The 18,484-nt window shown below is 42.3% G+C and overlaps 1 protein-coding gene across 12 annotated transcripts in view; it reads right to left on the bottom strand.

The window, feature by feature from the left end:
* elna (elastin a) overlaps positions 1-18,484 on the bottom strand; it is a 169,320-nt gene that overhangs the window by 31,978 nt on the left and 118,858 nt on the right. For 11 of the 12 annotated variants that reach the window (XM_057350357.1, XM_057350344.1, XM_057350354.1 and 8 more), the window contains one exon: positions 10,421-10,453. The exons of the other annotated variant lie outside the window; for it this stretch is intronic. In XM_057350357.1, the coding sequence (XP_057206340.1) occupies positions 10,421-10,453 (33 nt within the window). The remainder of the gene's footprint in view (positions 1-10,420; positions 10,454-18,484) is intronic. 12 annotated transcript variants of the gene reach the window in all.

Here is an 18,484-nt window from a genome sequence, read left to right as displayed (position 1 = left end):
AGATATTTTGAGGTCGACTTTTATGTGATAAAAGTCGGGTCGATGATGACTAATACTACTAAATAAACTAAGAGCTAGGGAATGTTTTGCAACAAGATTTGATGGGCCAAGTGGATCTCTACAGCAGCCTAACGTTACTTCAGATCTGAAGCGTGTGTACAGACCAAACTTCCCTGACATTTACAACAAGTCAACTGAAAGGGTTGTGTGCACTAATAGATGAAACAACAGAAAAATGTGTTGAGTTTGTTTGTGACGGCCTATGACTTTAGAACAACATCAATATAATGTATGTATTAGCCTAATGCAGCAGACACTTTATCATAGCGGACTTACGAACGCAGCACATCAGTGACACAGCAGCCAATATGAAAAACATTCTTATTGTTTCTTTCATGTTTTCATAAATGGGAAACAAGTACAAAAGTGTAATATTAAAAGATCTGCATGCAGAAGAACAGCGTACTGAAATCTATGTTATATTAGGCTTTAATGTTACCTGCAAGCTTTTGCAGCGTCAGAACAAACCGTGAATGTCACGGACGAAAATAGGACACATTGTGAATGATGCGTGCGGAAGCAGGACAAGATAACATACAGTATCTCACAGAAGTGAGTACACCCCTCACATTTTTGTAAATATTTTATTACATATTTTCATGTGACAACACTGAAGAAATGACACTTTGCTACAATGTAAAGTAGTGAGTGTACAGCTTGTATAACAGTGTAAATTTGCTGTCCCCTCAAAATGACTCAACACACAGCCATTAATGTCTAAACCGCTGGCAAATTTGGGCCCAATAAGCCATTTTCCCTTCCTGGTGTCATGTGATTTGTTAGTGTTACAGGGTCTCAGGTGTGAATGGGGAGCAGGTGTGTTAAATATGGTGTTATCGCTCTCACTCTCTCATACTGGTCACTGGAAGTTCAACATGGCACCTCATGGCAAAGAACTCTCTGAGGATCTGAAAAAATTGTTGCTCTACATAAAGATGGCCAAGGCTATAAGAAGATTGTCAAGACCCTGAAACTGAGCTGCAGCACGGTGGCCAAGACCATACAACGGTTTAAGAGGACAGGTTCCACTCAGAAAAGGCCTTGCCATTGTCGACCAAAGAAGTCAAGTGCACATGCTCAGCATCATATGCAAGAGGTTGTCTTTGGGAAATAGACGTATGAGTGCTGCCAGCATTGCTGTTGGGGGGTCAGCCTGTCAGTACTCAGACCATACGCCGCACACTGCATCAAATTGGTCTGCATGGCTGTCATCCCAGAAGGAAGCCTCTTCTGAAGATGATGCACAAGAAAGCCCGCAAACAGTTTGCTGAAGACAAGCAGACTAAGGACATGGATTACTGGAACCATGTCCTGTGGTCTGATGAGACCAAGATAAACTTATTTGGTTCAGATGGTGTCAAGCATTTGTGGCGGCAACCAGGTGAGAAGTACAAAGACAAGTGTGTCTTGCCTACAGTCTAGCATGGTGGTGGGAGTGTCATGGTCATGGTCCCTTCAGAGACTGGGCCGCAGGGCAGTATTACAACATGATAACGACCCCAAACACACCTCCAAGACGACCACTGCCTTCCTAAAGAAGCTGAGGGTAAAGGTGAAGATCTAAACACATACATTTTACATAACATAATGTCTTGAATAAATAGTGCAGCTGTCTGGATAACAAAAATAAAGAAAACTGGTGGCACACCTCCAGCTACTCCACCAGGTACACCCATTTTCTTTCAACTGAAAACTATGTGCCTTGAAACTGTAACAGTTTTATGTGACATTATTCGCCGCTCGGGTGCTAAAAGTTATGTAACACCTGCCTTAAGACTTTCCTGGTGCTGCATATAAAATTGAGGGATTACAGTAACAAGCCCACCAATGTCAAGCTGCAATATAGTGGACAGTTCAGTTTGGGGCTTATTAGAGGTGTGCACAGACCGGAGTCAGATTCTGTTTAACAGCCTTGAACATGAAGCACTGTAGGATGCCAATCTCCGGAAGCACCATAAAGTCCTAGTCCTATAAATCTGGAACACACAGACGAGGCCTGGAAGCTGATGCAGAAAGGTCCTCAACAGTCTGAAACACGCAGATGAAGGTACCTCGAAGTAAAGGTTGTAGACGTTTGTTGCTGTCTCACTGGATGGTAGACTCGGGACGTAGTTGATCGTTGAGACTGGGTGCATGGGCTGGAGACCCAGAACTTTGGTTGTTATGTTACTGCCTCTCTGGAGCGGAGACTCAGAGCATTGCTCATCTGTTATGCCTCCCCAAAGGGGAGACTCGGAACTTGGGTGATCTGTTACAGTCTCTGTAGAGACTCAGAACAAAGAGTTTCTACTGAAAATGTACTTTGCAGATAAGGAGGAGATTGCATTTTGGGCTTCTCCATTCAAGTTGCTGTGATTGGCTGTTGATGTCAGATGGGGCTCACTTTCCATTCTTCATCTGTATGGAACTCATTTGCATATGTAACGGAGGCCAGCTAGTGAAGAGCTGTGCAGTGTGTAAAACCTCACTCCCCGACCAACAGAGACACTCTAGCGACAGACGCTAGAGACTGCGGTCTTTAGCCTCCTCGTTAGAGCGCCCGTCTCCCATCCGGACCGACGTCGGTTCGAGGCCCACGCAGAGCGGGGCGAGTAGGACCGGTTACACATAGGATAAAGTATGACATTGAAATGTGACTGTAACAAGTTCAAGGAATGGGAAGAAGGAGGCTGGAACTGGCGAACGTTCAACAACAAACTTTTAATAAAATAAACGAACAAAAAAACTAAAGTAAAATGCCAGTCACACAAACATAATAAAACCTAACGTAAAGTCCAGGCCTGGTCCTCTCTCGTGGTGCACTCCTGTCGCTCGTCCTTTTATGCTTCCGTTCTCCTCCATGAGAGATGCGAGACCGGTGCTACGCACAGCTGACACTCATTATCACAAGCGTCACCGGCCTCGCATTGTTCCCTCACGGCTCTTGTCCCGCCTTGCTCGTTACACACCCCCATCGCCCCTCACAGGCCGGGGGTAGAGCTGTAATCAGGCCTTAAAAGTTAGGCCCGACAGTGCCCGAGCCTGACAGAATTCGGCCCGAGCCCGACAAGTACATTTTGATTGACAGCTTTTTAAAAGCCCGAACCCGTTTACAGCCCGACATTAGGCTATTCAAATGTGCGCACGCGCACAGCTTTTTGTCAAGAATGAGTAATTTATACATGTTTTAACATAATTTATTAATGACTAACGTAGGCTATAGGCCACTTGGATGTTGGAACAAAGAAATAAATAAGTCCTCTGTAACATCGTAACATCTCACATATCCCACTGGCTCATTATTCATATTATGCACATGGTCAAAACTTTTCCACACCTCAGACTTTGCTTTAGTTGCTGGTGCAACCAAAACGTAATCGCCAGAGGCAAGCCTCCGTTTCACCTCCTCAGCCAACCCGTTCTCACTCCCGACTCGTCACATATTTACGCTCGGTCAGCGCCCCACGGCATCACATTTGAACGCGCAGAGTACCCCTTTGGCGTTGTTTTTCGACGAACAGGGAACTGCGTTGCTGTTTTCTAAATGCTCCAGACCGAGATGCGTGCAATTCTTAGAATTTCATAATTATTTATGGTTTTAATATTTTGTAGCACCTAACCCCAACCTCACCCTAAACCTAACCCTAACCACTTCTCAGCCATATAAAACACAACACGCGAATAAAAGTACAGTCACAGGTATTTATTACACAAACTGACCAAAAGCATTACAAAATAAAACAAACAACTTGTTTCGCATACCTTTTTGCACCAAAGCCTTACGATAACATTACAATGGAGATGCCGTGCGTGTCCGTGAATACATGAACTCGGCTGAGGCTCCCATTCAAAAGATAAACCGGAACAGCTAGATGCAGTCGGTTGCGGCAGCCAATACCGTTTCACGTTCAAAGCCAACGAAATGACGCGATCGGACACGAGTCACGGGAAAGCCAATGGCATCAAAGCTGACGTAACTTCCTCTGGCGGAAAATTTTGAACGTCGTTCTTCACTGGATTTGAGATTTACGGCGGACGGTGATTGCTTTCGCATCTGTTCCTCATACAAATCGATCGTTTCGCGTTGGTACCCTTGTAATATCTGTATTTTTGAACGACATTGTGACTGCTTGTATTATGTGTTTTATATTACGATAAATAAACTGTTTTAAACATTCAATAAACATTACTTGCTCAAACTGTCTGAATAGTGTCATGTAAATGCAATTATCCTGGCCATTAAACTTAAATTAAACCCCGAAACATCATCATTGCAAATTATATCTAATATACATTTTCATAATGACGGTGAAATTCGCGTGCCTTTCACGTCGAAAAACGACGTCAAAGGAGTACCCTGCGCGTTCAAAAGTGACGCCGAAGGGCGCTGACCGAGTCGGGAGTGAGAATGTGTTGCAACCCTCAGCATCCATTTTTGCATCTTTGTCGCGTTAATCGGAACGCATCACATGACCGCTCATTTACCGCGCAAGCCCGAGCCCGGCCCATGTAAAATGATAGAAATTAAGCCCGAACCCGACCGAACCCGTCGGGTTCGGGCAAAGATCTTCAGCTCTACCGGGGGGTACCCATGAGACTGTGCTCTACTATCCCCCCGGGGGCCAGTCTTGGTGGCCACAGCACCTGGGGGTATGGACAGACGAGACGAGAGAAAAGGAGACGAATGCACAAGGAGCGACAGCGACAAGAGAGGAGAGAGAGGAAAAAGAAAAAAAAAATTCTGGTATCTCTTAACCCCTGGTTAATTATAAGCCGTGTGAAACAGATAATCCAGGATTCTGTTTACCTGGGGTTAACGATTTCAAGTGTCAAAAGCCCTTAGGCGAAGCTATATAAACAAGGCTGGAAATGTGAGGAATGCGGGGGGATGGGGTGGAGTCCTGAGAGTGTATATTTTGGGGGGAGGACGGCGTTATAATTTAAACTTCAAACTTTTGGGTGGAAAAGCAAGGAATTCCATATTTTATCCACTTAATAGCATACTAAAGCTATCTGAGTTCTGGACATAAACACGGCACAAAAAAAGAGAAACCAAGCATGTAATTAAAACGTTTACTAACACTTACCTTTTACTAAATGCAAATGTTTTCACAAAGCGTATACAGTAATATATATTTACTGTAGTCTCTCAAGGTTTAGGCCAGGGCAGCCATCCTCACATGTGGAATGTATTTAACTGGCCATGCAGCTGTAATGGCTAAAACAAAGGACAAACCTTGACATTCCTCCAAACGTAAAAATAGACACACAATCATAACTTGTTCAGATCAAATCTGTATAGAGACATATGCATTCTTAACTACAGCTCTTTGTTATACAACTGTCCATCATCCCAGTTATTAACATATGAATGAATAATAATAGTTCAACATTTTTATGTCATGTCTGTGCTCTATACATTCAGGTCAATGCCAAAGGTATCTTAAAAGTGGTTTAGGATGTGAATGATGCATAGGTCAAATATTAAACAGTCCCCACAGGATTTTGCTGAGATTTTTTGTGTTTTCTGCAGCCAAAAATGCTTGATTTTGCATTCCGTCGAAGCATTAGCTTCAAATTTTGAAACTCACCTATACTGGGCCTGGAATATGAGCCGCTTCACCCGGAATGCTTATACTTCATCCTGTGGAGTAAGTAGGGAAGCTGGAACAGCACACTAACTCACCTGAGATGGGGACAAGGCGCTTCGCAGGCATACGCCCAGCCGGCCATTGGTCTTACCTGGTGTGTAAGATGCGGGCAGACATCGGCTCTACATGAAGGTTGTAGAACCTCGCGAATGTATTGGGCGTAGCCTAACCCGCAGCTCTGCAGATGTCTGCCAGAGAGGCGCCCGAGCCAGTGCCCACGAGGAGGCTACACCCCGGGTGGAGTGAGCCCTCACTGCCAGTGGGCACGGGAGATCTTGGAATCGGTACGCCAAGGTGATGGTGTCCACGATCCAGTGCGCCAATCTCTGTTTGGAGACAGCTATCCCCTTCTGCTATCCTCCAAAACAGACAAAGAGCTGCTCAGAGCTTCTGAAGCTCTGAGCAGCGTGTGGTCCAAGTAGAGGTGCAGGGCGTGTACTGGACACAACACGGAAGGGGTTGGGTCTTCCTCCCCTCCGGGGAGCGCTGAGAGAACCTGCTGAGAGAACCTGCTGAGAGAGCACGTCGGCTGTCTGGTTGAGGTCGCCCGGGATATGAGTGGCACGGAGGGATTCCACCAGCTGCTGACTCCAGAGGATGAGGCACCGGGCAAGTTGCAACATCTGCCATGAGCGAATGTCCCCCTGGTGGTTGACATGCGCCACGGCAGATGTGCTGTCTATGCGGAGCAGCACGTGCTGTCCATGCGGAGCAGCACGTGCTTGCCCTGGATGACAGGAAGGAACCTCTTCAACACAAGCCAAGCATCCAACAACTCTAGGCAATTGATATGCCACTGCATGCCCATTGCACACAGCACCCCAGCCAAGCAGGAAGGGGTCTGTCATTACCACGACGTGACTCCAGCCCGGAGGAAGGACATGTCTGTCCAAGGGGTTAGGGTGCGATGGCAGTGAGAGGTGATGTGAATACGCCTCGTGCCGGTGTGCCACGCTCTCAAAGGAACTAGATTCTGACGCAAGTGCTGAAGCGGTCTCATATGCATCAACCCGAGCGACACGACTGCCGTCGAGGGCGCCGTATGCCCCAGGAGCCTCTGAAAAAGTTTCAGCGGGACCGCTGAGTGCTGCCTGACGAGGGTCAGACAGCACAGCATTGACTGGTATTGGTAACAGAGTCCAGTTCCATACTGAGATAAGAGGTGCTCTGCGTGGGGGAGAGCTTGCTCTTGTCCCAGTTGACATGTAGCACCAATCGGTCGAGGTGCCGAAGCTCAAGGTCCCTGTGCATACACAACAGATCTCGCGAGTGAGCCAAGATAAGCCAGTCGTCGAGATAGTTGAGGATACGCACGCCCTGCTCTCTGAGGGGAGCGAGAGTAGCCTCCGCGACCTTGGAAAGGCACGGGGAGACATGGCCAGACCGAAGGGCAGAACCTTGTATTGGTATGCTCGACTGTGATGGCCCGTGATGCGGCCATACATTCATAGCGGTAATTCGCTCACACACTCTTATACACCAACATTAATTTCGTTATGCACATATATTTAAATACATACGTTTATTTGTTTGGTATTATTATTTCTTTATTTAGTGGTTTATACTTTTCAGTTTCAGTACAGACAAGACACCAGACTGGTTTACATTCATTCAGACACTTTATTACACAGCAGTGCATGTTAACTGGTTGGAGTGCACACAATTTAGTTGCTGTACTGTATATATACAGTATATATGTAATAATTTGTTTCTTTGAGTTTAAGTTACCGTGGTGTGGGGAGATGAGGAAAGATCCTTGGTTTCCAGTTTGTGAGTCCGTCCATATAAAGGACTGGCTTGCGGTTTCCGCTGCTCTTTTGTTCCACCCGCCAGTTCCAATATGCTGAATTAAAGGGGGTGTGCGATGGCATGTTCGGGGATTTATGGTTTCTTTATAGTATATTTCTCTTTTATTTTTTCTTTAGTTTGATTAAGGTTTATTGTAGTCTGATGTATTTGTTGTTTTCATTTCCTCTTGTGATTTAGAATGGACTAGTCCAACCCTTTAAATATTTCTCTGTTGCCTCATTTAGGGGGTCAATTTGTTCAGTTAAGTTCTTTGAGTTTAGTTCTGATTTGTTTGACCATTGTTAAGTTTACGTGTTAATTGATTTCTTTACGATTTTTCTAAGAAATTTGATTTTGTTATTAAACTATTTTTCCCGGGAGATTTTTTGTGGTGTCCTCCATTCCTTGGCTGTTTGGTCCCTCACATCGACCCTCTAAGGCAAACTGAAGAAACAGTCTGTGCTGTCGGAGAATCGAGACATGAAAGTAAGCGTCCTTCAGGTCGAATGCCATGAACCAATCCTGATGTCGGATAGACCATTGTCAGGATGTGCTTCTGCATCAGCATTCTGAACGGGAGCCTGTGAAGGGTCTTGTTCAGAGTGTGCAGATCCTGGATGGGGCGCAGCCCCCCACCGTTCTTGGGGACGATGAAATACGGGCTATAAAACCCTGTAGACATCTCGGCTTGATCGCCCCTTCGCCAGAAGTATGGCAACCTGCGCCTGAAGAACAGGAGCATTCTGGCCTCGCACCGAGGTAAACAGAATGTCCCGAAACTTGGGCGGGCGCCTGGCAAACTGGATCGCGGATGGATCGTCCTCACTAGCTACTGCGTTGGGTTGGGGAGCTGTACCCAGGCCCCCAGATACCGTGACAGAGGAACTAGTGGGGAGATCTGCAACATCGTCCCCGTGGGGGGAGGTTCTGTGGCTGGCAGCATGGCTGTCTCGCCAGGGACGGAGCACTGGGGAGACGTGCGGGCTGCTGACTTACCTGCCATAAGTCTTCGCTGCACGATGCACCGTCGACTGGAGAGTGCTGAAGGCTGTGGGATTGGCATGAAGCAATGTCAGGTAGAGGCTACTGCATGCTGGAAACGCCCAGGGAGGACGCCTTAGTGCAGCTCGACAGCTATGGTGTGGCTGGAGCTGCGCCCGATGTCCTGGTCCTCCCTGGGCTGTAGCAGACGGAGGCTATAAAGCACATTCTACCCCGCCGCGACCCGGTCCCCTGCAGGATGTCGAGGTCCCGGACGGCGTCTGCTTCCCAGCATCCCCGCTCCTCTGTTCCTCCTGCCCCGGCTTCGGCACCCCCTTCTCAGGCGGCCCCCCGTGCTTTCTCTCATCCAGTTTCTTCAATGCCTTAGCCTGGTGGACCTGCAGGATGGCCATGGCATGAAGCGCGGAGGCAGCTTGACCCGCAGCAGTGTAAGCTTTCGACACCAGCGATGACAAAAACTTACATGCCTTAGAAGGGAGCGTTGGTCGGTTCCTCCAGGTGGTGGCAGTCTGCGGGCACAGGTGCACCACGATGGCAAGCTCGACATTGGGTACATCGACATAGCCCTTAGCTGCCCAGCCGTTGAGGGAAGTCAGAGCGACCGAGCTCATCTGACGTGTACGCGCTGAAAAGGGTGCATTCCAGGTCTCTGTTAGCTGTTCATGCACCTCCGGGAAAAAAAGTACCGGGGCAGAACGCGGCTTGCCACCACGCTCCGTATCCAGCCGTGCCAAGAATCCAGTCGTGAGCACTGCGGGGAAGGCAGTGCGGTGCACTGTAACCCAAGGCTCGCGGCGGCCCGGGAAAGCATGCCTGTCATCTCCGCGTCAGACTCGTCCTGGGCTCAACCGGCGATAGCCAGGAGCTCCAGGGAATCCTCAGCTTTTGATGCCAGGAAGTCGCCATCCGATGCCGTGACTGACACCTCGTCCTCTGTATGCTGATCTGTAGATCTGCTATGGAACTACTGCCACCCATCGGAGACAGGGTAGGCGAGCGTGACGGGGTATGGATGGTCCGCGGAATTTTCTGTGATGGATTAACGTCCATGGGAGTTCCCATATCACCGCCGCTGCGGAACGGAAAGCAGACGATGTTGTGGTTGGGTCCAAAAAGAACACAGCCAACCATGACCACAATATGCTCGCAGTACGGACATGCCGTATCCACGAACGCTACCTCAGCATGTTGGAGACCCAGACATGTGATGCAGCTATCGTGCCTGTCAGGCTCGAGGACGAGCCGACCACATCCAAGATTACAGTGGCGAGACATGCGTGGCGGCAAGTGCACGCTGTGAGAAAGATGCTCTTCTAGCAAAATTTGCACTAGTAGAAACCCTCGTCTCACTACCAAAATGCCCAGGGGAAATCGCACACACCAGGACGAATCCGCTGCTCTGCGTCGTAGAATACAGTAGTTTTTCCATAGATAATGCGCTCAGCATATATGCTCAGCATGTTCCGAAGAACAAAAGGTGTATGAATGGGCACGCCATCTTCCTTTTTATACCCGTATGTACAGGGCGGAGACTGGCATGCCATGCCATTCGTCAAGTTCATTGGCCTTTTAAAAGTACAATCAGAGATGATACGTTCTCAAGATCAAACCCCATTCTGTCGGTTCGACACAACGCTGAGAGACTGACAGAAAGGGAAATATTGTATATACAGTATATTTATTTTCTGTTAAACACAAAAGAAGATATTTTGAAGAAATTAGGAAAACAAACAGTTCTGGACTACCATTTTTTTGACTACCCCAGAAATCTAAGTTTCAGACATTCTTCTAAACATCTTTCTTTGTTTACAACCAAACTAAGATATTCATACTGGTTTGGAACTACTTAAGTAATTCATGACAACATTTTCATTTTTGTGTGGAGTATGCCTTTAAGGGTGGTTGTTTGATAAAAATAAATGAAATCTAAAACCACTCACCATATTTATATGGTTTTACCCCAGTTCCATATCCTGTGAAAATAGAAAATACATTATGTTTAACTATAAACTATTGGATAATACTATCCAAAATATTTTGTTATCAGTACAGAATCACACCTGAGAAAAAAAACATCCAACCATTATACAGTACACAAACATGTTTAGAAACATTCAAACGAACGACAAAATGTTTTCCAGACGTTTAACTTTATTTAAAACATACCATATATCATGCATGTACAGTGACATTTACTTGGGCATATACTGTACTTAACAATTAAATAAGCATAAATACTAATGAAAACACTTCAAATATTTTTCACTTTACTATCATTTTCATAAAAGCCATTTATTTGTTGAGAAGTATTAAGAATCTCTGCTCTGGCATGTAGTGTGTGGTGTTTGTTGAGATCACAATATTAATAATAATAATAATGATAATGTATTAGATACTGTTCCGGATGCGTGAGTAATAGCGAGTGGCATGTTCAGCGAGTAATGAACGTGACACGGTTCCGACATTAGACCTGATACAGGGGTGGAATCTGGGAGACTGTTAGCGACATAGTCTTAGGTAAAAGCGGCACCACACTCTTGCTATACAGCAAATATAAAGCATAGCTGAAATCATCACAAACAAATCTGATCAATATTAAATTAGAAAATAATATATCAACTGATTATAATCAAAAGCTCAAATTTTCATGAAAGGAACAAATTGTCAGAGAAATTATTACAGATTCTCATTTGGACACACTTTCCGTGCGTTCCAATTCGCCTACTTAACCTATGCCCCAATAGTAGGTAGTGTTTTTGTATTGGAATAGTAGGTACTTTTGAGTGCATGGCAAGCAAGATTACAGATACTGGGACATACTAACAGGAAGCAGAAATGGCTGTGGTTGCCTAGTCAACGCATCAGTTATTTAATTTATTAATGTAGTGGAGAGTCACTAAACTCCGCCTACTCGCGGTGAGTTGTGGGTAATATCAGCCGTTAGAGTGTGCATCACTCTGCACTTCGAATTTTTACCGGAAGTAGAAGACTATCCGGGAATCGTTGGAATACTATTTTCAATATACTATGATCTGGGACATACTACTTTCGAATACTATTAGGACGGATAGTATGCTGATTGGAACGCAGGGTTTGTTTAACAAAAAACTTGTAAAGACAAGGTCGTGAATTGGTCATTTACAGTTTTTCTCGATTGCTAACACACAATTCATGAAACAATTCACCATTTTCTCACAACAGCATAAACACATTCTCAGAACAATACACCAACTTGTACAAACCCCATAAAAACGTCCTCATTTTGCAAAGGTTTTAACCATGTTCTCATTCAGAAAACACAAACAGACACTATAATGAACTGAAGTGTCAAGATGTAAACTCAAATAGCACACATTTATCCTTCAGTAAACATTCAGTGGCAAAACTGATGACACACCAATCAGAATCTCAGGATAATATCAATAGGAGCACACGTAATTGTGCATCCTAGAATCATCTACTGGGCTTTATACTACTTACAGTAAACATACAGTATAATTACAGTACACACTTTATATGAGAGAAATTGCACTACTCTGTATCCAGTAAACTGAATAGCACGTGTACACCCTCAAATCTGTGATTGTCAAGTTTGTTTGTAGCATTTTTTAACTTTACATATTTTTTATTTTTGCAGAACTCAGAGACGACTACTTACAAAAAAATATTTTGTCAGAAGACCAAGAAATTGCTATAGTATCGTGTATTGATATTGGGCCAAAGGTGCATAGGATGCCATGTTTATTTATATATTTATGCAATTTTATTCTGTATTGTGTTGCATACCCAGTTTATATATATATATATTTGTTTTTTTAACTTTTCTTGTCTTGTCTATTTCATCTACTTTCATCTAATATTATTTACCGTAACAGTAGTGTAATATAATTTTTTTCCCTAAAGCTCATTGTTGCATTTTGCTCTTTCTGCACTGTTTTATGTTGTAAATTGTACTAGACACTGAGCTGTCAAATTACTCTTTTCTTGAATCCCAATAAGAGCTTTTAGTAACAGTGTTTTGAATTGATCTCACCAGTGTCTACGACTATTTTGTAGTGTGAGTGTTTCTGAGGACTTGTGCGTCATGTTTGGGGGAAAAGTTATCTTTTTCAGCAAATTTGAATGGTTTAGAATCGAGAGCTTCATTTTGTCCCAAAAATAGGATATTGAGGGAATTGGGTGAGAAGTTATGGATTTGTGTTTAGAGTTTCGAGAAAAGGAGCCATAATTTCAAGAAATGTGTTTAAGCAATCGAGAAAAACTAATAATAATGAGATTACGTGCCTGGGACATGCCAGTTACATTACCAGTTGGTAAGTAATGAAATTACCCAAAAGTACCAATACATTACGTAACGGATACGTGATGTGTTAGCTGGGACACTAAAGGGGGAAACCCTGCGCATTAAAAAGTGACAGGTAGGGTTACCTTTAGCGTCTTCAAAGTGATGCGGAAAGCATTTCACATTGCTTCGTCTTTGTCACCTGTGAGATTATATTTTCAGATTAACTTTTACATATATTTTATATAGACTGACTTTATGTACTAAAGTTTTTAATGTATGCAGACTTTTAGACTGTATACTATTCAGCCGTGGAAAAAATTGAGAGACCATTCCAAATTTTCATGTAATCAGTATTTCTAGATGTGTTGTGGTCATTCCAGTCCAGTGTCTGTTGAATTTTAACAAGATCAAACTTTGACATAAAGTCATCCAACAGCCATGTGAAAGACAATTTTTTTTTGAACTCTCCTAATACATATTCGGTCCGTGTACGTTTTATTCATTTGATATCCTATTTGAAATCACATAACGAGAAATTGAAAAATGACTAGTTTCTCGTTTTTTCGTTTAGTTCACCAAACGGATATTTCGTTTTTGGCCCGATATTTTATTTTTCGTTTGCCGTTTAAAAAACGGATTTTGGACTCGATATGGCATTCGTACATGTGGGCGGCGCTGTAACGCCTCTTTCACCCGATTGGACAAATCGCTCATCATTCTGTACGGATTTAATTCTGCCCGGCAGAATAAGAGGCACTGCCAGTCCTTCAGTTTAATACAAATTATTGTCGCAACGCGAACCACTGCTTGCTGTGAACTGTGCGTGATATTTAAGCAGAAATATGTGTTGCAATGTACGCCATGCAGTGTGCTGTAAACACTATAACTTCCACATTTAACACCCCTTTCACAGACGTTGATCCCAGAAAATTCTGTAAAACTGCTAGAGAGTGCTTTCAGTGGGATTGATCAAGAAAGGTACCTATTATTAGTAGTAGTATTATTAATGACGTTGCCTGCATCAGAAAGCGCCCTGTGTGAACAAAAGGCAGGAACAATGCCGTAAGTGGTCCGTATTGTGATGATAAATAAAGTGGCTATAAAAACAAGCGAGTAATTTATGTTCGTCAATTAGGCCTATTCTAAAATAATACAAGAATAACGTTGTCTTCGGCTAAATGCAGTTTTAAATTTTTTAATTACTTTAAAATTAATTAATACAAAGCGCTTCAAAGCTTGATCGCTTCAACCTTTAAAACACGGCTTTATCTGCGTGTAAGCTATGTCGACACCTAGGCTACTGTTGGAGTTTGAGTTCCTCGCCACAGCAGAGCAGTGCAGTGTTGGCTTGCTCACCGGGAGACTGCATTTATTTATTAGATATTATTTATTATAATGATCTTGCTTGGTCTATAAACACCATGCAATGTGCTGTGTTTTACCTTTCTGTGTTTTTCTTATTTGCTCCTGTAAAGCTGCTTTGGAACAATGCACATTGTAAAAAGCGCTATATAAATACAATTGAATTGAATTGAACAGACTCGACTTTCACCCGACCATTTAGATGTGCTTGTTTTTCTCAACAAAAACATTGTAAACGCCATGATGTTCATATAAAAATATCATATACATATCACTTATATCATATAAAGTGTTTATGTGTGGTCCTTTAATCTGCTTTATTAATGAATTCTTCATTCGGTCTGCATGAGCTTATTCAGAAATTGTTAAAAAAAATTAAATAATAAAACTCTCTCTCTCTCTCTCTCTCTATATATATATATACACACTGCCCGTACAAAAAAGTCACACACTCCAATATTTCGATGGACCGCTTTTAGCTTTGATTACGGCACGCATTCGCTGTGGCATCGTTTCGATAAGGTTCTGCAATGTCCAGAATGTCCATTTATTCCCGTCCAGAGTTGCATTAATTTTTCTCCAAGATTTTGTATTGATGATGGGAGAGTTGGACCGCTGCGCAGTCTTCTCCAGCACATCCCAAAGATTCTCAATGGGGTTAAGGTGTGGACTCTGTGGTGGCCAATCCATGTGTGAAAATGATGTCTCGTGCTCCCTGAACCACTCTTTCACAATTTGAGCCCGATGAATCCTGGCATTGTCATCTTGGAATATGCCCGTTCCACCAGGGAAGAAAAAAAAACTCATTAATGGAACACCAGGGGGGCCTGATGTATAAACGAGGCGTACGTACAAAATGGGCATAGAATTGTGCGTACGCTGTTTTCCACGCACGTATCCGGATTTATTAAAAAAAAAAATATTGGCGTAAATATGCACGGATGTGTACGGATGCTCTTGACTGTGCGTACGCACTATTTTTCCTTGAGTGAAAAAAGTAATGAAGTAAAAAAAGGATTTTACACTAGGCTATAGTATTGCTTTGGTGCTAATAAATAAATGTTTGTTTAAGGATCGGCTGTTTCCGAGGCAATTTTTATAATTATTGTCATTGTGCATTTATTTCAACAATTTATACTTATTCCGTTGTTTCAACCAATAAGAAAACATAAAAATGTTATCAACAAAAGCCATCATAAAACTGCAGCAGCATGACGGTTTATTCCTGTTTAATGCATGCTCAAATATGTCATATTTACACCAGTACTATATAATGTGATAGATTAATGTAATTTAAAGAGTATACTATAAATATAAATGATAAAAAAGACATAAACAAAGTTTAAGGCTGATGATCATGTCTTTGAGTTGAGTTAGAGGAGTACATCACATGTCATATAAACAACAGGCACTGCAAGATTTAAACAATGTTATTATTGCTCTTGATATTAATCATGATAGTTCATGTCAAATAATACATTAAAATTTGCGTGTCATATTCTTTTAGACTATGCAGACAAAGTATTTATGAGTTATTATGCTCTGGTTTAAATATATATACAATCTGAATTGTATTGGTGGGCCGTAAAACGCTTTGCGAGTCTGTTGCCTTGCGTGCATGGAAGCAACGGGAGAATTTTATCAGATGCACGCGCATCAAAACAACATTTAATTCGTTCATTGAGTTTTCGTGGTGAAAACATATTTTATTCGTTTGTTATATATGTTTTATATTTCGTCAATATAGAAATATCAACAAGATGTAGTGTCATTTCATTACATGGTCGATCTGTAGTCACGATTTTTATACTGTTTTTGTTGCTGTTACTTATAGGCCATACATTAAAACATGCACACAAATATTGCATCCAGTATTTGTGCCTTTTCATGATATTAAATTAAAAGGGATATTGTCTTTTTAATTGTATTTTATATTCCTTATTGCGTTACTTTACCCAAAAATTGCTACTAATTTACTCACCCACAGTCCTCCAGTACATCGAGATGTTGGTGGCATTGTTTTTTCAAGAAGATATTTCTGAAGATATTTGGTTGCATTAATTAAAGTTAAATCAATAAAAGTAAAAACGCAAATACATTCAACACAAAAGTAATCCCTGCCCCTTGTGACGTTAAATTCGCGTCTTATAAAGCGAGTCAATTGATCTGTGCAAGAAACTGAACGCTATATCACATCTTCGGGTGAAATTCCGATCGCATTCATGCGCCCCACGCACTTATAGGGCAGAGCCTTTGTATAGTGCGAGTTCTGGGGGGAGATGAACAGCTGTTTTTCGTAAATATAGCCGTTATACATAATGAATGCAGTAATAAAAACAACACTGTTTTCCCCTTATCTGAGACAACCGTTCACGTGGTGTACCCTTCCTACAGTTAGCCTACTTTCAAGGGCACAGAAACAACCTATCGCGTGCGCAAACCGATTGCCTGTGGCTGTGCAATGCATTGCTGATAACATTGTAAATAACACTAAGTTTCTTGGACTGACCGATCAAATCGCTTTATAAAACGTAAATCATTATGAGCAGCGGGAATTACTTTCGTTTTGAATGTAGCAGCGTTTTGGACTTTTAAAGATGTGTCTCAGGAGGACGTGCATTTAAAGCACACCGTTCTTAAAGTCTCTCCACTTATTTGAAATGTTAAGGCGGGATAGGAAAAGATGATTGGCGGGCCGCCAGTTGACTAGCCCTGCTGTACAGAATGGTGAGCTATTTGACCAATCGGGTGAAAGAGGCGTTACAGCACCGCACCACATGTACGAATGCCATATTGAGGCCAAAATCCGTTTTTTAAACGGCAAACGAAAATTAAAATATCGGGCCAAAAACGAAATTTCCGTTTGGTGAACTATACGAAAAAACGAGACACTAGTCATTTTTCAATTTCTCGTTATTTGATTTCGAATAGGATATCAAATGAATAAAACGTACACGGACCATGTTCAAATATTATTGTTGTATTGCATAAAAGTGAATATGAACTTCTTTAAAAGAATTTGAGGTCTTAAAAAATGCAGAGCATATTTTCAGTTTGACCTGTTTCTCCAGTTTTCATTTTCTGAAAATAAATACAAATAGATACCATATTCTATTTTTGGGAGAAATATTGTTAGTAGTTCACAGAATAAAACAAAAATGATCCTTTTACATAAACACTGTAATGAAAATAATGAATTTATATTATCACGATTACTTTAACACAAACAGTAACGTTTTAAAAATACTTTCACATTTAGTCTGCAAATTAATGTAGAAACAACATAATGACAGTCTATGTTTGAATATTTCTTTAATGGCATCATTTTATGAATGAAAACCTGTATATTTGAATCCAGTACTACTACTGATGAATCAATACAATTATTTTCCCTTAATCTGAACATTAATTATAGCCATTTAACATTGAAGTATAATTTAGAAATAAAGTACATTTGTACCCATTGTCTGTTACGGTGGAGCACAGGTCAGCAACAGACAGCGGTTCCAAATGCAGTTTAAATCCTTTAAATGAAAGTCCACAGTGATATACATCCAAAACACATGACGGAAGACAAAGGAAACAAGGAATGTAACACTATCAACAACTCACAATAGACAATGGCAGACCAGTGCTGCATCCGAAATCACCTACTTCTATACTATTTAGTAGGCGAAAATGAGTATGAGTCTTGAGTAGTATGTCCGAAACCTCAGTATGCAAAACCAGTAGGCGAGAAATATCCAGATGGTCACTTCTGCCGAGATTCGTGAGTGTGGATCGGATGGACACTTTTCTATCCCATGATGCCACAGATGCTGAATATCGGTCAAAGTTCAAAAGTAAATCAAATAAATATAGCGGAAAACTTTAAGGCGGACGTCCGTTTTTAGTTTTAGTGCCAATAAATGAATTTCTCGTGACTAAATAATGTTTTTTATCAACGCTCACGTGTAGGTTGTAGTTTATTCGTCATAGGTCAAAGAGCATACGGGTCACATGACCATAAAACATGGCGGACGCAGTATGTCCATAATGTATTCATACTACTTCCACTCATACTATATAGAACGTACTGTTTTAACAGCCGATAGGTAGGTACTTATTCAAATTCAGTACGTACTGTCACAGTATGCGATGTTGGGCTTTAGAGCCCTGCACATGGCTTTATAGAAACTGAAAACTGGAAATGACACACAGCTGAACCAGGTTGAACACTAATGACAACACGGCATGATGGGAAATGGAGTCCATGACCAGAACAACAGGCAGGAACACAAGACAACACAGGAACGTCCTCTAGTGACTCACAGTGGTGCAGGCAACCGGGCGTGACAATATATATATATATATATAT

The sequence above is a fragment of the Triplophysa rosa genome, linkage group LG14 (assembly GCF_024868665.1).
Source record: "Triplophysa rosa linkage group LG14, Trosa_1v2, whole genome shotgun sequence".
In the NCBI taxonomy this organism is placed as follows: Eukaryota; Metazoa; Chordata; class Actinopteri; order Cypriniformes; family Nemacheilidae; genus Triplophysa; species Triplophysa rosa.
Note: the sequence above shows the minus strand (reverse complement) of the source record. Positions and strands in the feature narration are given on the sequence as shown.